This window comes from Nerophis ophidion, linkage group LG13 (assembly GCF_033978795.1).
Source record: "Nerophis ophidion isolate RoL-2023_Sa linkage group LG13, RoL_Noph_v1.0, whole genome shotgun sequence".
Lineage (NCBI taxonomy): Eukaryota > Metazoa > Chordata > Actinopteri > Syngnathiformes > Syngnathidae > Nerophis > Nerophis ophidion.
The window spans coordinates 35,608,386-35,630,537 of record NC_084623.1 but is presented as its reverse complement, the minus strand read 5'-3'; the positions used below and the strand labels follow the sequence as shown (position 1 = coordinate 35,630,537).

General features: G+C 42.8%; 2 protein-coding genes across 6 annotated transcripts in view; both read right to left on the bottom strand.

Annotated features, from left to right (window-relative positions):
- Positions 1–22,152, bottom strand: part of LOC133564490 (chloride channel protein 2-like) — a 361,490-nt gene that overhangs the window by 190,943 nt on the left and 148,395 nt on the right. The window lies entirely within an intron of this gene.
- Positions 8,340–15,180, bottom strand: LOC133564489 (uncharacterized). Of its 5 annotated transcripts, none has more exons than XM_061918840.1 (6): positions 13,693–15,180; positions 13,542–13,607; positions 13,316–13,387; positions 13,207–13,257; positions 12,961–13,128; positions 8,340–12,717 (listed from the first exon to the last, which is right to left on the bottom strand). In XM_061918840.1, the coding sequence occupies exons 1-6, from the start codon at positions 13,697–13,699 to the stop codon at positions 12,590–12,592; spliced, it is 492 nt and encodes a 163-aa protein (XP_061774824.1). In that variant the 5' UTR covers positions 13,700–15,180; the 3' UTR covers positions 8,340–12,589. The 5 variants fall into 5 exon arrangements, with proteins under 5 accessions (XP_061774824.1, XP_061774821.1, XP_061774823.1 ...); XM_061918837.1 differs by having other exon boundaries at positions 13,693–14,137; XM_061918839.1 differs by having other exon boundaries at positions 12,961–13,081; positions 13,542–14,138.

The window sequence follows — 22,152 nt, the reverse complement described above, 5'->3', positions numbered from 1 at the left end:
CCAGATTTCGATGTATTGATGGCTGGGAATGTTACGTGTGGAGATGTGGACACGCACGCACTTCACACACACACACACACACACACACACACACACACACACACACACACACACACACGAGGGGTACAAAAGGGCAGTGTAAGGCTTAGTCATTATTTGGAGCTTTATACGTTAGCGTAAAGACTTTGTTCGATTCGGTCATGATTAGTGAAACGCCTGTTTCGATTTATAAAAATAATAAAACTTACATTGACGCTCCGCAAAAAAGTCGAGTGTTTCTAAATCGTATTCAGATGCCGCCGACCGAATCTTTGCGTGAGAAATGGGATTTGGAAGCGTACGGGATGGAGGGATCTTTTGGATTTGTATTCAGATACGAAATGGGTGATATCTGCTTATTTCAGCTAAAAGAAAGAAGAGACGGAAGCCCTTTCTCGATATTTTCATCGTTATCTACCGTGGATTGGGAAGTTTTAAGACTGGCAATGCCCGATTTCCTGTGGCGTGATCCTTCACCGGTGGATAAACGCGTAAAAGGAAGCTTGTTTACTTACCCGACGATGGATGAGTTGAATGAGAGAAGAATTCTGTTCAGCGCTACCTGGGAGACGAAATCTTCAGCCTCGGGTCGTTGGTTTTTACGTGCCAGTCTCCGTGCTCCAAAAATCACCGGTACCTATACGGCTCAGTGGACCGAGCCCGATGTCTTTTCCCTGGAGTCTTTCAACGATGAATGCGGGGTGTTTACACCGTTGGTGGTCGTACCCATCGTGGCATGGCGAGAGCGAATGGCGTCGATGAAGGAGAAAATAAACGACTTGTTCCGAAGCAGTCGACAATGGAAAAGCATGCTGACGACGAGAAGAAAGTTGTCCTTTGAGACCACACCCCCGACGGAGGACGAAAGGACCTCCCCCGCTTCAGTTTCAACCAATAACCTTCAAGGAAACACCCCCTCCACCGACTCGTCCAATACCCTTTGAAAATCATAGCGTTAGTTTGATTGGTCGAGACTTTTTTTTCGACCCTCCCTATAAAAACAACCCCCACCCTGCAATTTTTTTTTCGACCAGACCATATTGGCTCCCTTTTTTGAACGCACGGATCTCAAACAAGAAAATGGCAAACAAGACCATCAGACGCGTAAAGACCCGTCTTATACCACAGGACGATTTCAAACCATCCGTAAACACGACTGATGAAGCAAACATGGCCGAGATCTTTAACCCTCCTGAAACGACGGCTGGATCGGAGGTGGTGAGCGACGATGAGACGTGTCGCTTCGGCAGATGTTTCTGCAGATGGGGGGTGAAAACCGACAACGCTACGCAGTCTTTGCCAGATGACGATAGGAAGGAGGAGGAAAAGGAGAATGACCTGATCATCATAACACCTCCGCCGTCCCCGCCACCACCCCCGTCACCATCCCTGTCACTCTTGGACCCCCCGTTGCACATCGATGATGAAACCGATGGGGGGAAGTGGTTGCTTTTCACCAGCACGGTGAAAACGGCCGTGTTTCATCTCCTCAACGAGGCCATCCGCCAGTTCAGGCAGAGCGAATGTTACGGTTGTCGGGTGAACCATCCGAGCCAGAGAAACCACCCGTGCCTGGAACCCTATGAAGAGGACTTTCTCCTGTACAACTACGACGGACTCATCAAGACTCTGCGTACGTCTAAATTCATTCAAGCCATTCAACGCTTGCTGATGCTTCGTCGCATCGAGGCTGAGGATTCAAGGGTCGAATCCTACGCCGACTCTCTGCTGTCTCAGCTGAAATCAGAGAGAAATGTCTGGTGGGCCATAGATGACGTGTACAACGAGTTGGTACGGGGTGATGAAACGATTTTGAGACATCTGGATATGGTGACAGAGTGTTGGAATAATTACAAAAAAGATGGGTAATTATTGGAGAAAACTTGTAAACTCCATCGAGAACCACGCTGTTATTTACCCGTTGATTGACGCGATGGAAGCGTATGTTCTAAAACGAGACAAACCTCAAAAACTACAAATTATTCTTGATTATGCCCGCTCTAAGCCTACCTGGGAAGCTACCTGGAAATCCGTTGTCTCTCATGCTTTTGACTTTGACATTTTTGAATCAATTTTGAAGGAATGGTCTAAAGAAAAGTCTTTTCAACCTTCTCCTTATCACGTGTTCATTTTATATGCTCTGTTTGTTGATATGTCGATGTATCGTCTACGATGCGACATCCCCGTCAACGTTTTGTTTGAACTACAAAAACTGCACGAAGCGATTAAATTCACCTACGGTATACCTGTTTTACATCAAACCTTGATTATAGTTTATAGTTTATAGAAAAAAATTGTTTTAGATTCGCTGTGTGGTGTCCATGAATGAATAAAAACAAACTGTTTTAGATTCATTGTGTTGTTTCCATGAATGAATAAAAGAAATGTGTACCAAGCAACACGAGTTCATTTCTCTTTGTCTTTCCACAATGGAGAAAGCTATGGAAAAAGCATACCATACACCCGCACACCCGGGTAGTTTTGGAGGGGTAGATCGACTCCGTCGAGCTGTGCAGGATGAAACGGGGCAACGTGTCACAAAAGAAAAAGTTCAAGAATATTTAACGGGACAGGACGCCTATACACTCCATAAACCGGTTCGCATTCATTTTCCAAGAAACAGAGTCTTTGTCCCGCGACCTTTAACCCAGTTTCAAGCCGACCTCTGTGACATGCAAGCCTTGGCTGAATATAACGACGGTTATAATTATTTATTAACGGTCATAGATGTATTTTCCAAGAAGGCCTATGTGAGGGTTTTGAGGAGAAAGACGTCCGTGGAGGTGGTTGAATCGTTTCAATCGGTGTTGGGGGAAAGTCAGATTCCTCGCAAACTCCAAACCGACGCGGGAAAAGAATTTTTTAACAAGAGTTTTCAAGCTCTGATGAAGAAACACAATATTGTACATTTTTCTACGGCCAGCGATCTCAAAGCTTCGGTGGTTGAAAGATTTAATCGTACTCTGAAAGGGAGAATGTGGAGATATTTTACAGCCAACAACACCAGGCGCTACCTAGACGTCTTACAAGACTTGGTAAAAAGCTACAATCACGGATATCACAGCAGTATTAAAATGAAACCGGTGGATGTGACTTTGGAAAATACCCCTCAAGTGTTTGAGAATCTCTACGGCTCATTCACAGCATTCAAACGCAAATACAAATTTGCCACGGGAGATATGGTGAGAATATCCAAAGTGAGAGGAGTGTTTGATAAAAAATATGAACAGAGTTTTACAGACGAGGTGTTTACAATAACACGACGTCTCCATCGATCTCCCCCGGCATACAGACTGAAAGATTTTGACGGTGAAATAATAGAGGGTTCTTTTTACGAAGCCGAGTTGCAGAAAGTAAAAGAGAGCGAGGACAAGCGCTATCATGTGGAGGAAATTCTAAAACGACGTACGGTCGGTGGCAAAAAACAAGTTCTAGTGCACTGGAAAAACTGGCCCGAAAAATTCAACAGTTGGGTGGACGCTGACCTCCTTACAAATGTATAAAACAATCTGATGCCTTTGATGAGCCTCACAGTCTAAAGATCATCGAGCATTATGGATCATTCCTGCAACGAGGGTTTTTACCTCACCTTACCCTCCAACGCCAGCCTCAACGTATTTAAAGAAAACAAAAGTTCCCATTACCAGATAGATTTAAGTCAACATATAGATTTAGCAGGCTCATGGGAGGTGGCCTTAACAGAGATTTCATACCCTCGCTCATGGTATAATGTTTCTAACGGAGCATTTTATGAATGGCTAAAGAGACCTCCACCGGTGGGACCTGAAAGCAATCCTGGAATGGGGATAGTTTACCGTCAAGAATTGAGAGGGGGATGTTATGAGAACATTACACGATTCATAAATGAACTGAATGAATCTTTACAAAAAATTGACAACGATGTGAGGATAGCCTTTGACGATGTTAAAAAGCGAATCTCCTATCAATCAGGGGGTCAAACTCATTTTCGTTTTTCCCCTTCCCTGGCTTACATCATGGGAGTGAAACCTGGAAAGTGGATCAACTTTGACCGGGGGTCGGCCCCCTATCCCGCGGATATAAACGCCGGTTTCTACCATCTCTACTGTTACAGTGACGTGGTGCGACCTCAGATAGTAGGCGACGCTTATGCTCCTCTTTTGAGAATCGTGAGTGTAGAGGGAGCTTACGGTGAGATTGTCACCAAGTGTTTTAACCCCGCCTACTATTTACCCGTCTCGAAAAATCACATTGAAAACATCAGGGTGGAGATTAAATCTGATCAGAACAAACACGTCGACTTCACCTTTGGAAAGACCATCGCGAAGCTCCACTTTAGACCCGTTAGAAAGTAAAACCAACAACAATGAGAATGAGTCAACCCATGCACGACCCTCTACGTTTAGTGGGTTATTACGAAAGCCAGGTGGGGGGTTCCCTCCCCGGTTTCACAGGTTCACCTGTGATGTACGGGCGTGGGATAGGCTCCGTGTTTTCCAGGTTGTTTCGTTTTGTATCACCTCTGGTGAAAAGAGGTTTTGCCCTGGTCAAACCTCATCTTAAAACAGCGGCAAAAAATATCGCTTCCGACGTATTCAGTCATGCCGTTGGAAAAATGGGTAGTGGGGTACAAGACGGATCAGGAGGAATAATGGTCCTGGCTAGACAACCCCGAAAGAGACCCCCGGGACGACGTCTCTCAACGAGTGGTAAAAAACGCCGTCATCTGGGGAGAAGAAAATCAGTCGGTAAAAGGTTTTCAAAGAGAAGGACCGTCGTTCCCTCACACGATATATTTTAAAAAAAAAAGAAAAAAGATGGCTCTTTTACATCAAAATTCGGCCGAATGCACGATGGCCGAGCTGGATTTATTTTCAGCTCCTATGACTCAGATGTCTATCGATGATAAATCCTACACAGAAGTCCTACCGCTATCCGCCATCACTGACGGGGGTCCTATTGAATTTTTCATCCCGGGAGAAGGTGAAAAGTACTTGGATCTGAATGACACATTACTTTACCTGCGGGTTAAAATTACCCGCGCCGATGGATCAAATATCCCAAACGACGCCAATGTGGGTCTCATCAATTATCCTCTAAACACCATCTTCAGCCAATGCGACATTATGCTCGGGGAAAGACTGATTTCTCAATCCAGCGCCACACACCCATACAGGGCGATAATTGAAACGCTACTAAACTATTCTGAAGCCACACTCAGAAGTCAATTCTCAGCCGGGTTATTCCACAAAGACACCGGCGGCTCAATAGACTCTATAGAAACAGCGAACGGACCAAACAAAGGACTCAACATCAGAGCCGGTTACACGGCTGAATCTAAAGAGGTTCAGCTACTAGGACCCCTCCACGCAGACATTCTTTTCAGCGAGAGACTCCTTCTCAACTCGGTGGATCTGAGGATCAAACTCACGCGTGCCAGCGACGCCTTTTGTCTCACAGGGGCTGCGGACGGTACTTTCCGTCTGAAAGTGCTGGGTGCCTCTCTCTTCACAAAAAAGGTCACCGTTTCGCCGGCCGTACGATTGGGGCACGCCTCGGCCTTACTCAAAGGAAACGCACTCTACCCTTTGTCACGGGTCAGCGTGAAAACCTACTCTATCCCTGAAAATTCCAGAGTATGCACACAAGAAAATTTGTTTTTGGGCACGATGCCTAAATACATTGTTTTGGGTATGGTAAATCATGAAGCTTTCACAGGAAGAAGAGATCTCTCACCCTTTAATTTCCAGCATTTTAACGCTGAATACATCACCCTCTGTCACGCGGGAAAACAAATTCCCTCCAAAGCTTTCCAACCGCAATTTAACCAGGGGGCTTCGGTCAGAGAGTTTTACAACATGTTTACCGCTACAGGGAGGCATATGAAAGATTTACCTCTGTGCATCAACAGACAAGATTTTGAACGGGGTTATTCGCTGTTTGTGTTCAATCTCAATCCGGGAGAGGACAGCGACGCATTGTCTCGGGTTTCTAATGGCACTTTGAGGTTGGAAATGAGATTCAGAGTACCCTTACCCAACACGGTCACTCTTGTGGTTTACGCATGTTACGATTCTATTTTGGAAATTGATTCCAAACGACAAGTGCTGGTGGATTATTATTGACGACGGAGATGAATAACCATCAACTGGAGAAGCTTCTGCGACGAGTGTTGGGGAATGTTTTCTGTGGTGTATGGGCCTCCGACCAACTCCCCTCACTGACTCGCTCCTTTACCCCACCCTCCTACTTTATCGTCAACACCCACGAAGGACATCGACCGGGGGAGCACTGGTTATCGATGACTCTGGAGGAAGATGGGACCGCCACTTTTTTTGATTCTTATGGATTTTCTCCCGATTTTGATTACTACCCTCGGAGCATCTTGAACTTTTTGGAAAATCGTTCTGACCGTATATTGTACCACAACCTACAGCTTCAACACCCTTTGTCCACAGTGTGCGGTCAACACTGCGTTTATTATCTGCACCATCGATTTTGCGGACTGTCTTTTGAACAAGTTTTGTCTTTATACACAGATGATGTAGTAAAAAATGATCTTGAAGCATATACCCTGGTTAAAAAAATTCAATGTTGTACTAGCACGAATAAGAATAATAGTAGTCGTTGTGGCGTACAAGACGTCTGTTGTTTAGAAACTTTTTTGAACCGTTGAAATGAAAATGCTGTACACACTGCGTTTGATGAATAAAAAAACATTTTATTGAAACAAGAGTTTTGTCATCATTCATTCAAGGTTTAACCAATGTGGGGACAATGTCACTTTTCTACCTCTTCTTTTCCTCTCGGGGGATAGAAATGTTTCTTTTTCCACCCATTCTGATTCAAACTCTCCATCCGCTTTCAGACGTCTGTATTGATCTCGTGCTCTGGGGTTATGAATGGTCGATGTGGGGACATTTAGCTCCGTCAACGCTGTTAAAAATTTTCTCCAACCCTCAGGCGTGCGGGTCTGTGGATTTTTGGACCGTTGCATCAGGTGTTTCAGTAAATCGATCATATGAGATCCCTGCACCGGTGTACCGTTTTGAACAAACTCTCCTTTAGAGGTCCACCCCTTATCATTCTCGGATAATTTTTTCATAATGTACTCGGCGTTGTTACGGTCGCGTCGGGGGAGGATTTTCAGAACTTCGATCATCGTGACATCCTTTGACCCCCCGCCAGTATTCCGAGGTTTATCCTCCGGTTTATCCATCGGTTTATCCTCTGGTTTATCCTCCGGTTTATCCTCAGAGTCATTCCATGGTTCACCCCGCAAATCCTTGTGTAAAGTCAGAGTCATCCTTTTCTCCTCCCGTTGCCCCTGCTTCAACAGGCCGAGATATCTCTGCAGCAGGGTATCGTATATTTTTATTCTTTCATGAGGATTCATTCCGGGTTCGTTTAAGACGGCTCTCATTTTAACATCTAGATCATCCTCCGCCGAGTCTCTGATGGTCGGCTCCGGGCGAGTCAGACGATTTAATTGTTGGGGGGATAGGAGAAACAATTTTTGAGCCTTTTTCATCTTCAACCTTTTCCGCTCAATCCACCGATAAGATTCCCTATAAACGGTACGACGGTGGCCAGTAAGGGTAGAAGAAAACCGCCCGACTGTTTCATCAGAGTCTGGCGTTTGCGTTTCAGTCCAGTCCTTTTATCAGCCAGCAGTCGGATGATTTTCTTTTGTTTTTTAAGCTGAGCAAATTGAGACGGTGATAAGGGCACATTACCCTTCAGAATGTTTAAAGCAATTTCACACAGCGTCTGGATAAAGTCTGGTGAGCCGTGACTCAGAATATCTCGACGTTTTTGTGGTGTGGCATGGTACAGAGCTTTTAACATGGGACCGTTCCTCTTTACACGCTTTGACATTATGTTTTTGGCACGTAGACAACGGGCCACTGGTGCGGAAGCACGCCCGACCTCACTCTGTATTGTTCTGGACAGAAAGGTGTCAGGTCGACCAATAAATAGCCATGAGCATCCAAAGTAGCATCCGCAAAACTTTCCAAGAAAAAACTTTTTTGTGCGGGGAACATTTGCTGTGCCAACACGTTAATCTGCAATCTGTCCCGCGGATTCTTAAACAGTATCATATAATTACAGTTTAAGCTAATGGTGCGTGAAAATTTTCCCTGATGAAAAACATTCTGGGTCAGCATCATAACGCTCATATTTCTATGATGTCTATACTGCGTGAAAATTTTAACCACTTCGGGGTGATTTGAGGCTTGAAAAATAACATCGTCCAAAATCACCAAATGGGTCTGATCGTCCGGAAACAAGTTTTCATCTTCAAAGGAATCAGGCAGTCCTTCAACAAATTTTATTTTTTTATTCATCTTTTTTAATTCAGCATACATGGGTTGGAAAGATGTATAAATCCACACAATGTTGTCGGGTATAGAATTCATGACGTGTTCACAATTTTCCAATACACATTTTACAAAAAAAGTCTTTCCGCAACCACTAGGTCCTACAACCAGGCATGAAAAAGGTGTATGAAATCTGGGATCAAAGTCTACTCGTTCCATTTTTTCCATTTCCTCTCTAATACCCGAAAGGTAAAGTTTTCCCGTCGGGAAAGAGACGTCTTTTGTCATACACCACTCGAAACTTTTTTTCGAAAGACGAGTTATTTAAAAGGAACCCCCTTTTATCACGAACAATTTGGTGATGAGGGGTGTAGATCGCACCTGTTTTGTCTTCCTCCAGATAGCCCTCCACCAAATCTTTAACGCTGTCAAAGTTGACCCTCTCACAACACTCGCGGGTTTGAGTGATTCCTTTGGCACGCAGCACAGTTTTTTTACCCTGCAGGGTATGGTAGGCATAACTCTTTGGACCGGCGGAGACGAATTCGTGAATGCTGTCTCCTCCCAACTCATCCGTCAAATCGCCTAGATAGGACCCCGTCTCCAGAGAAACTTCCCCCTCGTTTACCGTGTAGATTAAACTATCGGTGTCTGTGTAAAGAACTCTCTCTTGCAACCCCTCTAGGTAACCGTACATTTTCAAACGTGCGTAAGCGGTGGTAAAAGCAGCGACAAATACATTATTTGTGTTACCGGGAAGCACCACGCTGTTTTTACTGTATTGCCATTGCACCATAGCAATTTGCTCGTTGAGAAAGGAAAAATATTCAACCTGATATTTTCCTGAAAATACAAAGTCGAAAAATACTTCACTTTTTCTCACCAAGGTGGTCTGAGTTCTATTGCACCTCTCCGCAAACTTTCCCCAAAGGCTGTTTAAACAGAGTTTTGACATTTGTCTCTTGGCAGGGTTGGGTTCGATTTTTTCAGCATCCAGCTGTATTCCCTGATTTTCACGATATTCACGAATGTACTTTTCCCTGCTTTCTGCATCGACGGCTTCTTTGGGATACCCTGAAGCTTCTTGCTTACCCTTTAGGAAAGTTTGAACATAACCCGTAAAAACGGTTTCGCTCCGTTCTTCAAAGTGCCACACCTCCGTAATCTTACCGACTCTGTATCCCAACTGTAAAGCTTTGTTGAATTCGAGCGTGACCCAGACTCCCGTCAATGCCCTTCCTTCCTCATCATGTTCGCAGGGTTCCTGCTGGTTATTGTTTTCTGCGCATGTGCGGCAAAGTGTAAACACTAGTTTACCCTTGACCGTTCTGTAGGGTAGCACAGGGAAATAGAGACCTCGAGGAGGGTGAACAACGGCTCTGACCAGACCGAAATAGTTTCCAACATCGTCAAAATCCGTGTGGATGATGACAGGATGACCCAGGGGGTAAGGAAATGCGCTGTTGACGTACGGGTAGAGAGAGGTGACATCCTCATACAATACACGCTGGTTCTCACCCGCCGTGTGCCTCAAGCAAAAGGCGCTTGTCCTACCTCCATAAAGAGCGTCTCGAGGCATGAGAGGTGCGGGGTAATTGCGTGTTTTGAGAAAGTCTATTACCCTAGGGTTTGATTTTTTCATTTCATTCCACTCGTGCTCTCTGATGACGATGATGTTGACCTTGTGGTCACGCTTTAACGCTTTCATTTTTTTCTCGGTAGCCTTGTGCAACTCCTCGAACGGTGTGTTTGTCAAAGGGCATACAGCACCGGGTTCGAAACACGTCGGGCATCCGTGATAAAAACACCCCTGAAATTCCCAGACGAATGGTTTGCCACCGATTATAGCAAACCCATCCACAAAGTATGCCCCCATCTGTTTTTCGCCTTTGTTTAAAGCATGCTGAATGAAAATACCACGACGATGCGACTCCCATTCTAACCATTGGATGCTGGTGTGTGAGTATTTTTTACACAACCCTCGGTAGTTATCCGGGGAAGGTATGGCTAGAGAACGCGGCTCGAGGAAATTAGTCACAAACACCTTCATGCAGGCCGAGGCTATGGTGATACGGGAGAAGGGGTCAACACCCGTCTCGCTCGTAAACTCGGCTCTAAATTTGATGCAACCCTCACGAAGAACATTGACGTCGTTTTTACAGTAGTGTACCGCTTGTTTTTGAAAATCAAAGACCTCGCTTTTCTCATTTTGATACCACGTCTCAAACTTGGTGCGTTCAACAGGTGTCATGCGTTCTACACCGTAATTGCTGATTGCGGGGTATTTTCCGACATAATTTAAATGTTCCTCCGAACTAAATTTGTGAGGAAAATACCCCTTGGACCAGCAATCACCGAGTCCTAACGCTTTTGGCATAGCGCTAAGCGGCATGGTAAGGAAGGAAAGCGAGTCAATGTATTTTTGCAAAAAATCAGGGTCTTTAAAACAGAGAACTTTACTCCCCTGCATGATAATTAAGGGTGCTATACCCAGCCGTACCATGCCTCTCAGAATCAAGTAACCGTCAAATCCTCTCGAATTGTGGGCTATAAATGTAGATTTAAGATAACGAGGTTTCCTGAAATGATTGAGGAAAACTGTAACACAATCCAGTCCAAAAGCACACCACTCTTCTCCTTGCAGCGTCTTGGTACAGACTAGAAAGGGAATGTGAGTGTGATTGTCATCGACAAACGTCTCAAAATCATAGAATATGATATTATCATTGTGGTTTACTTCACGTGGTTGGGGTTGTATATAGCAAAGATGTCGTGTTTCAGGTGTCTCTGAGTCACTGCGAGGTAGCTCTTCTTTACATATTTGACATTTTAACTTAGGGCACGTGTGTTTAGCGATACCTGTAGCCACAGGTACATCGTAAAATAGGTTGCATTTAAGGCATTTCTTTCGCCGATCGCAGTTGCTGACGAGTTTTTCCATAACCCGGTGTTTTACCCTGTGTCTGAGGAGACATGCAGGAGAACGACACCACATGTTGCAATCCCTGCAAAGCACAGTTTTCCCCTCTATTTTTACACACCCGTTTTGTGTACAGACCAAGCAATAGCCGTCGCATTTGTGTCTGTCGGGTTTGTCGTACCCTTGGTAACAGTAGTGACAAACGTGCGGTTTTGACAAAAAACCTTTAATGTTAATGATACCGCTGTAATGATTCTGAGATAAATACAGATACAACGGATTTTCTGATTTGGGGTAATCCGTCTCGAACCGTGAGAGGGGTCGTTGGCCCTCTTCTCTGTACAGTATGACAATTTTACGACGTACCACTTTTTCAAATTCACGAATATGACTGAAAGTGACGGAAGTCTGTTCGTCTAAGCCCGCTTTTCTCTGTATTTTTTCAGCCTCCGCCACAGCCTGGCTATCTGTAAATTCAGGATGTAACAGACTTGCTAGGCTAATGGCAAAACATAGTTGATTATTCGAGTTTAATGGATTGTAAAGATAACGAGCTTTTTTTCTGCGGATTTCATGTTCCAAAAGGGTTTCGATTTTTCTTCTTACACCACCTCGAGGGTTATGTATCACCTGGACCATCACCTGTATTTCTTCATCGTTCAATATTTCAACGTTTGATTGTACCAACAGATCTAACACATCTTGAAAAGCATTCATCACAGCCCCGGCATCGTTTCGAAATGTAAATGAAGTGTGTTGATTTGCACTTTCACCGGATAACTCCAATTGAATGATATCGCCGGGTCTAGCTTCCTTAGTTACCATCTGTGTCAGCTTTTTAAGGCTCCCCAAGACTCCGCGGTAAAATGTGGCGTAATCTGTTACATCGTTGTTTTGAGGAAAAGTTAAAACGCTGGATAGTTGTATATTGTTGAATGTTTCCCTCCTCAAGACATTTACCCCATCACCCCTCTGGGTCTCATTTGAAATTGATTGGTCAGCCGTTGACGGTTGGTTCTGCATGACCCCCACCACCTCCGAAAAATCCAAACATTCCCCCGAGGGTGTCGCCCCTCCCAACACATCGTGATGCTGTGTAGAGGCTTGTGTGTTTGTGTTTGAATTTAACACATTAATATCATCTTGCAAAGACGGATCATTGTTTGGTTCCCATTCTATCTGGTTGTTTGGATCTAAATGATGATTACAAACGTCTTCATCTTCTTCAATAACTACATCTAATTCAGATGGAACTACACCCATTATATTTCTCTAAAGAAAAAAAAGAAAAAATAATTCGAATGGAACAGATATAACAAACCAGTATGTATCAAATCATGTCTGCCATCTTCATGAGAGTGCGAGCCAGTATACGATAGTACTGTTTCAGCCTTCTTCTGTTTCTATCATGTTTGTCGAGCTGGCGGGCGCATCTACGCTTCCTCCTGCGTTTGTTGCCTGTGGAAAAAAAAAAAAAAAAAAAAAAAAAAAAAAATTAATATATACCGGCTTTAACCACATGTGGCGCTGTCATCTCCACTCATGCAAGCATAGCCGGAAACAACCGCCCACCTCCGGAATCAGTCCCCGCCCATTCCCCTTAGGCGCGAAATTCATTTGAGCGAAAGACATTGGAATGAGAGGAGCTCTTTAAAGCTCCTGAGAATCTTAAAAAGCTTACAGAAAACGAGAAAAACTTACAGCGGGTGCCTGTTGGACATTCACCGTCGTTTTCGATGATTTCCCCACGGAGCAAGGATTCGATGTCTGGAGTCTTTGGCGCAATCAAGCCTTCTCTGCCTGGAATGGCCGTTGACGGACCCTCCAGCGTTAAGGGAGACCAGTGAGCAAGAGATGTAAACGGAAAATCTGTAAGTAAATATATGTATATATGTATCGTATACCGCATGTTTTTTTTCTTGTAAAAATGAGAATTATTTGACTCACCAGACTGCGATTGGGTTAAAGGGATCGCGTTGGTCTCTTCCGGCGAATCCTCTATAAAACAAAATAATGAATACACACAATATTAAATAATTCGAAGGTTTAAACACACCTCGATAATCATCTTCCAACTTTGTAAGATCGATCAAACAAAGTTCTTCGTCTTTCACTTCGTCGTCATCGGCTGTTAAAAAAAAAAAAAGGTATTACATCGTCGTACACGTGCAATGCTTTTAACGTTTAAATGCTTAAACGGAGTTAAACCATTGTCTAATAATGTGGTAAAAACGGAGGTAATGAAATGAATACAGTAAAAAAAAAAAAAAATCGGTACTTACACAAAAGGATTGGAGACTCTGTTAGGAGATCCCTTGGTGGTGGGTGAATTTCAACTCGATGTTCGACTGTTTTTAGTTCGAATAAATACTTATTATAGTAACATTAAACAGACGTGTTACAAGGAATGAAAAAAAAAAAAAAAGAAATTACCTTTCATTTTGCAAATCGCGGTTACACTGTGTTCTGCTCTAGTTCTCCATCTGTTTAAATATGTTTTCGTGAGGTATGGAAGTTGTTTCAGACGGTCGTAAACATTTAAACGGTCAAATGGGTGGCCAGTTTCTATTCATACGAAATTCTCAAGCTCCCATAAAAACTGAACCCTCCTTTGTACCCCAAACTGACCTGTTGATTCAAACGGTCATAAACATTTAAACTGTCAGATGGGAGGTCAGTAAAAACTGAACCCTCCTTTTGTCCCCCAAACTGACCTGTTGTTTCAAACGACCGTAAAGACCAGTTGCTACGTGACACTGTGTTCTGCGATAGTTTTTTCCATCTGTTTAAATATGTTTTCGTGAGGTACGGAAGTTGTTTCAGTGCGTACGAATGTGTGTGTGTGTGTGTGTGTGTGTGTGTGTGTGTGTGTGCGTGTGTGCGTGTGTGCGTGTGTGCGTGCGTGCGTGCGTGCGTGCGTGCGTGCGTGCGTGCGTGCGTGCGTGTGTGTGTGTGTGTGTGTGCGTGTGTGTGCGTGTGTGTGCGTGTCCACCAAAAACTTCCCAATCCACGATAGATAACGATGAAAATATCGAGAAAGGGCTTCCGTCTCTTCTTTCTTTTAGCTGAAATAAGCAGATATCCCCCATTTCGTATCTGAATACAAATCCAAAAGATCCCTCCCCTTCCAAATCCCATTTCTCACGCAAAGATTCGGTCGGCGGCATCTGAATACGATTTAGAAACACTCGACTTTTTTGCGGAGCGTCAATGTAAGTTTTATTATTTTTATAAATCGAAACAGGCGTTTCACTAATCATGACCGAATCGAACAAAGTCTTTACGCTAACGTATAAAGCTCCAAATAATGACTAAGCCTTACACTGCCCTTTTGTACCCCTCGTGTGTGTGTGTGTGTGTGTGTGTGTGTGTGTGTGTGTGTGTGTGTGTGTGTGTGTGTGTGTGTGAAGTGCGTGCGTGTCCACATCTCCACACGTAACATTCCCAGCCATCAATACATCGAAATCTGGAAGTTGTTTCAAACGATCGTAAACATTTAAACTATCAAATATATGGTCACATGCTGCTCAGATGACATTGCTTTCTTAAAAAAACTGAACCCTCCTCTGTTCCCTGTCAGGTCTTAACTCCACCCTCTCCCTGGTTTAACCACTCCCACCGCAGGTCTTAACTCTGCCCTCTTTCTGTTTAAAACTCCACCCTCTTCCTGGTTTAACCACTCCCACCGCAGGTCTTAACTCCACCCTCTTCCGGGTAAGCCACACCCACTTGACCTTGATATTTGAACCTGACATTTGAACCTGACCTTTAACCTTGACCTTTAACCTTGACCCCCTCATAAATCATTAACCTTTGAACTTGACCCCTCATAAATCATTGACCTTTGACCTTGAGGGTCATAAATCATTGTTTTATGGGGGGTCATAAATCACTTTTGACTAAAGGTAGGGACTTAACTTCTCTTGCCTGTTCTATTTTTAAACAAAGAAAACAATCTGAAGTTGTCTTTATTTTTAGGTTATCGTGCCGTGATTTTACCAGTCTAGCCCACTTGGGAATAGATTTTTCTCCATGTGGCCCCTGAGCTAAAGTGAGTTTGACACCCCTGGGTTAAGAGTGTCCGCCTTGAGATCGATAGGTCGTGAGTTCAAACCCCGGTCGAGTCATACCAAAGACTATAAAAATGGGACCCATTGCCTCCCTGCTTGGCACTCAGCATCAAGGGTTGGAATTGGGGGTTAAATCACCATAAATGATTCCCGGGCACGGCACCGCTGCTGCTCACTGCTCCCTTCACCTCCCAGGGAGTGACCAAGGGGATGGGTCGAATGCAGAGGACAAACTTCACCACACCCAGTGTTTGTGTGACAATCATTTGTACTTTAACTTTAACTTTATACTGGAATAACAAAGATTGAAAATCAATTACAAACATAAACAACCTTTTAAAAACATAACTAAAAGCTTAACTTTTTTATATTTGCATGTATGTATAGTATGATAGTATGTATATATTATTAATGTTGTAAAGACAAATCTTTATATATCTAGAAAGGGTGGTCCTAAAGATGAAGGCATTTTTTCGGAGGTCTCAAGAAGGTAACAAATACAAGACTGTGTGTGTGTGTGTGTGTGTGTGTGTGTGTGTGTGTGTGTGTGTGTGTGTGTGTGTGTGTGTGTGCGTGCGTGCGTGCGTGCGTGAACAGGAGATCCTATACTTAAACGAAAAAAGCACTCGAAGAGCACAGACCTAGGGAGGTGTGGCTCGGTTGGTAAAGCGGCCGTGGCAGTAACTTGAGGGTTCCAGTTTTGATTCCCACTTCCGCCATCCTAGTCACTGTAGTTGTGGCCTTGGCCAAGACACTTTACCCACCTGCTTGCAGTGCCATCCACACTGGTTTAAATGTAACAATGTAGATAAAAGTTTTCACTCTGTTAAGTACTTTGAGTTTCTAGAGAAAGGCGCTATATAAATATTATTCAATTCACTTCACCTCTACCAGTCACTATAGTAAAGAATCCTGAAAAAAAGGCAACAGCGGTTGATTTCGGCATGCATGTGCATGTACGAGCCAGTCTTCCCCACAACAAGAGAATAGAGAAAAAATAAGTAACACAATTACTCCAACTTTGGACTACAACTGAATGCAAATTGTGGTTTACCCAAAGCTCTTTGGGTAAACCTCTAAAAAAAAAAAAAAAAAAAAAAAAAGGGTGTCTTTAAATTTACAAAAGTGTGTAAAAGCAACACAACTCATTAAAATCTTGGTTGTGAGCATGTTTTAAACAATCACACTCAATGTATTGATAATGAAAGGTGAATGTACTAAATCCTTTCACGTTGATTAAAGTTCATCAAAAACAAATAAAAAAAACCTCAAAGTGATCGTGTTTTGGTGTCGCTAGAAACAAGGAAGAAGACTTTAAAAAATACTGCGTGATGCTCCATTACGCTCAAAGAATAACATTGGAAACTATGTGGAATTGTCTGTTTTTTTCAGCGTGAAGCCACTTGACACCTATCTTTGGAAAAGTAAGTCGTGTATATGTGTATATGTTCAAATGACTTTGGCGAATACATTGGTCCGTGAAATGTATCTAACCCGTTTAAGTGTATTTGCATTTTTTGATTTCAAGATTTTTAGCTAACAACCGGTATTTTATTCAATGTCTATAGTCGAAAATAAGACATATTGTAGTAATAGTCCATGACTGCCGGGCCGCTACAACCCCCATGATAAGAAAACATCGCTAACAGACACCAATAGGCTGTGGCTGGCTTTTCATGCAATTCAGACTGCGGACTATCATGGGTGACAGAGAAGAAAGGAAATAACATTTAATGTCTGCAAATATGGCATGTTTGTGTGTGTGTGTGTGTGTGTGTGTGTGTGTGTGTGTGTGTGTGTGTGTGTGTAATAATAGCTTACACTGTTTTTCCACTGTTGGTACTGTAATATTGTCATGCTCTCATGTTTGATGACAATAAAGTGCATATAGTACCGGTATATATATGTATACTGTGAGTGTGAGTTATGTACAAACCTTGTGTCCATGTGAGTTGGGAAATTGTGTTAGATATAAATATAAACGGAATACAATTATTTGCAAATTATTTTCAACCCATATTCAGTTGGGTATGCTACAAAGACAACATATTTGATGTTCAAACTGATAAACATTTTTTTTTGCAAATAATCATTAACTTTATAATTTGATGCCAGCATAGTGACAAAGGTGGCAATAAATACTGAAAAAGTTGAGAAATGCTCATCAAACACTTATTTGGAGCATCCCACAGGTGTGCAGGCTAATTGGGAACAGGTGGGTGCCATGATTGGGTATAAAATCAGCTTCCATGAAATGCAAAGTAATTCACAAACAAGAATGGGGCGAGGCTCACCAATTTCTAAGCAAATTGTCAAACAGTTTTAGAACAACATTTCTCAACGAGCTATTGCAAGGAAGTTAGGGATTTTACAATCTCCGGTCCGTAAAATCATTAAAAGGTTCAGAGAATCTGGAGAAATCACTGCACGTAAGCGATGATATTACGGACCTTTGAACCCTCAGGCGGTACTGCATCAAAAACCAACATCAGTGTGTAAAGGATATCACCTCATGGGCTCAGGAACTTTTCATAAAACCACTGTCAGTAACTACAGTTGGTTGCTACATCTGTAAATGCAAGTTAAAACTCTGCTATGCAAAGCAAAACCCATTTATCAACAACACAAAGGAACGCCGCTGGCTTCGCTGGGCCCGAGGTCATCTAAGATGGACTGATACAAAGTGGAAAAATGTTTTGTGGTCTGACGAGTCCACATTTCAAATATTATTTGAAACTGTGGACGTGGTGTCCTACGGAAATAAAGAGGAAAATAACCATCAGGATTGTTATAGGCAAAAAGTGCAAAAGCCAGCATCTGTGATGGTATGGGGTGTATTAGTGTCCGAGGCATGGGTAACTTACACATCTGTGAATTCACCATTAATCCTGAATAGTCCATACAGGTTTTGGAGCAACATATGTTGTCATCCAAGCAACGCTATCATGGACGCCGCTGCTTATTTCAGCAAAACAATGCCAAGCCATGTGTTAAAACAGCGTGGTTTCCTAGTAAAAGAGTGCGGGTACTTTCCTGGCCCGCCTGCAGTCCAGACCTGTCTCCCATCAAAAATGTGTGGCGGAATATGAAGCGTAAAATACGACAACGGACACTCCGGACTGTTGAACGACTGAAGCTCTACATAAAACAAGAATGAGAAAGAATTCCACTTTCAAAGCTTCAACAATTAGTTTCCTCTGTTCCCAAACGTTTATTGAGTGTTGTTAAAACAAAAAGGTGATGTAATAGTGGTGAACATGCCCTTTTCCAACTACTTTGACACATGCTGCAGCCATGAAATTCTAATTTAATTATTATTTGCAAAAAAAATTAAGTTAATGAGTTTGAACATCAAATATGTTGTCTTTGTAGTGCATTCAACTGAATATGGGTTGAAAAGGATTTGCAAATCATTGTATTCCGTTTATATTTACATCTAACACAATTTCCCAACTCATATGGAAACGGGGTTTGTACTTAACAAAAAAAGGTAAAATAACTAAAAACATGTTAAAAGAGGTAGAAAATGGTAGCATTCTAGTTTCTTCAAAGTAGCCACCTTTTGCTCTGATTACTGCTTTGCACACTCTTGATATTCTCTCTATGAGCTTCAAGCACACCTGTGAAGGTAGTCACCATTTCAGGTGACTACCTCTTGAAGCTCAGTGAGAGAATGCCAAGAGTGTGCAAAGCCGTAATAAGAGCAAAGGGTGGCTATTTTGAAGAAACTGGAGTATAAAATATGTTTTCAGTTATTTCACCTTTTTTTGTTACGTACATAACTCCACATGTGTTCATTCATAGTTTTGATGCCCTTAGTGACAATCTACAATGTAAATAGTCATGAAAATAAAGAAAATGCATTGAATGAGAAGGTGTGTCCAAACCTTTGGCCTGTACTGTATATATATTATTTATGCTGTAGAACAATAATTACATTTTTGCCTGACATCCCATCAGCTGGAAATGAGAAGAGTCTGGAATCCATGGAAAACCGCTTTATTCTTGGATGTAAAAAAGAGAAATAACCGAGAAGCTGTGAAGTTCATTATGGAAAAGACTTTTACATATCGAAGACACAAGGTTGTCTATGCTTCCCAGATGGTGGTGGATTTTATGACAAGAAGGCCTGCTTTGTTTGCAGTCAAGGAGGTAAGCCTGTTTGTAAGCAGTTTAATCTTGGATTTAATGTTGGAAAAAAGAATGTGTTATGCAAATAGCTCCTATCCCTAAAAGCACACCATTTGTCTGAGCTTCATCGCCCTCTGTGACTGTCCTGCTCTGCTTTGTGTGACGAACGGTAATATATTCCCTGACTCTGCTGTTTCAGACCAATTCTGAATTCAATAGGATCACCACTTCAGTCTAAGTTCCTGTCTCAGGTGGATCTCCACTCAAATGCCAAGACAAAGCGCTTCCAGAGGAGAGGACAGCAAGGGGGAACGCTGAAACGAATCACTCCAGAATTAACTAATGTAAGCGATACAAGGATCTTTCAGTATTACATAAAAAAACAGCTGTTTTAAAAATATAATTGAAATTGTTGTGAAAATACCTAATTTTCAATCAACTAGTCCTATATTTACTATTTATCTCATCTTTTGTTTGCTTTTCCCCTCAATGTATTTTTATTGTCAGTTTTCTTAATAGTTGAAACCACAGACAAACATATACACATATAAAAAAATTAATTAATATATAAATCCATCCATCCATCCATCCATTTTCTACCGCTTATTCCCTTTCGAGGTCGCGGGGGGCGCTGGCGCCTATCTCAGCTACAATCGGGCGGAAGGCGGGGTACACCCTGGACAAGTCGCCACCTCATCGCAGAATATATAAATACAATATTAAAATAAAAATAATGAATAAAGGTTTTTTTTTTCACAGATTATGACATGAAAAAACAAAAATACATTTAAAGAGGTTTAACATATCTATTGAATGTCCATTTTCATTAAATTACATCAATTATGCCAAGACAGATACTTTTTAGGGGGGTTGACTACAGTTTCAGGTATTCTGAGGTATTCTGTAAGTTACCAGATATCTCAGTTTTTCTATGTGAAGGATTCCCACTAGTTCCCTCAACCAGGCTTCAAACTTAGTGGTGAGTATTTAACTTCTCTTTATATGAAAATATTTGTTTCACCAAATTTGTTTAAGAAAGTCAGTGACTTCACTATAAAAGTGGGTGACATTGTTATCACCAGGAAAGATGAGATCACCTACCTAGGTTCCATTCTAGAGGCTAATCTTTCCTGTGATAAAATGGCAACCAAGGTAATCAAAAAGGTCAACCAAAGAACGAGACTCCTCTACAGAATCTCCTCTCTGGTCAACAAAAGCACTTTGAAGATTCTAGCGGGAACTCTCGTTCAACCCTTTTTCGATTACGCTTGCACCTCCTGGTACCCCAGCACCTCTAAAACCCTCAAATCTAGACTCCAAACATCCCAGAACAAGCTAGTACAGTTACTTTTAGACCTCCACCCAGATCGCACCTCAATCCAACCCACTTCTCCAAAGTGGGCTGGCTCAGGATGGAGCACAGAGTCAAACAACTTGCACTGAGCCTAGTCTATAAAATCCGCTACACCCCCCTGATACCGAAGTACATGTCAAACTACTTCCTTAACGTAAATGACCTCCATAACCACAACACCAGGGGGAGCTCCACAAACCACGTTAAACCCAGATTCCGGTCTTAACTCTTTCTCTTCCTATGCCACATCAATGTGGAATGCACTCCCAACAGGTGTAAAAGTAAGTGCATCTCGATATTCCTTCAAAACCGCTCTAAAACAACACCTCCAGGCAACTTCAACCCTTTACTAATACCCTCCTCCATTCACATCCCATCTCCCCGGATTGTAAATAACCTAATGTAAATCAATCAATCAATCAATCAATGTTTACTTATATAGCCCTAAATCCCTGGTGTCTCAAAGGGCTGCACAAACCACTACGACATCCTCGGTAGGCCCATATAAGGGCAAGGAAAACTCACACCCAGTGGGACATCGGTGACAATGATGACTATGAGAACCTTGGAGAGGAGGAAAGCAATGGATGTCGAGCGGGTCTAACATTATACTGTGAAAGTTCAACATGATACTGTGAAAGTTCAATCCATAATGGATCCAACACAGTCGCGAGAGTCCAGTCCAAAGCGGATCCAACACAGCAGCGAGAGTCCCGTTCACAGCGGAGCCAGCAGGAAACCATCCCAAGCGGAGGCGGATCAGCAGCGCAGAGATGTCCCCAGCCGATACACAGGCAAGCAGTACATGGCCACCGGATCGGACCGGACCCCCTCCACAAGGGAAAGTGGGACATAGAAGAAAAAGAAAATAAACGGCAGATCAACGGGTCTAAAAAGGGAGTCTATTTAAAGGCTAGAGTATACAAATGAGTTTTAAGGTGAGACTTAAATGCTTCTACTGAGGTGGCATCTCGAACTGTTACCGGGAGGGCATTCCAGAGTACTGGAGCCCGAACGGAAAACGCTCTATAGCCCGCAGACTTTTTTTGGGCTTTGGGAATCACTAATAAGCCGGAGTCCTTGGAACGCAGATTTCTTGCCGGGACATATGGTACAATACAATCGGCAAGATAGGATGGAGCTAGACCGTGTAGTATTTTATACGTAAGTAGTAAAACCTTAAAGTCACATCTTAAGTGCACAGGAAGCCAGTGCAGGTGAGCCAGTACAGGCGTAATGTGATCAAACTTTCTTGTTCTTGTCAAAAGTCTAGCAGCCGCATTTTGTACCAACTGGGAACGCCTCGGGATCCCCCGGGAAGAGCTAGACGAAGTGGCT

Coding starts and splice junctions, on each gene's coding strand:
- LOC133564489 (XM_061918839.1), bottom strand. CDS start 12,522: ATGGGTGTAGTTCCATCTGAATTAGATGTAGTTATTGAAGAAGATGAA.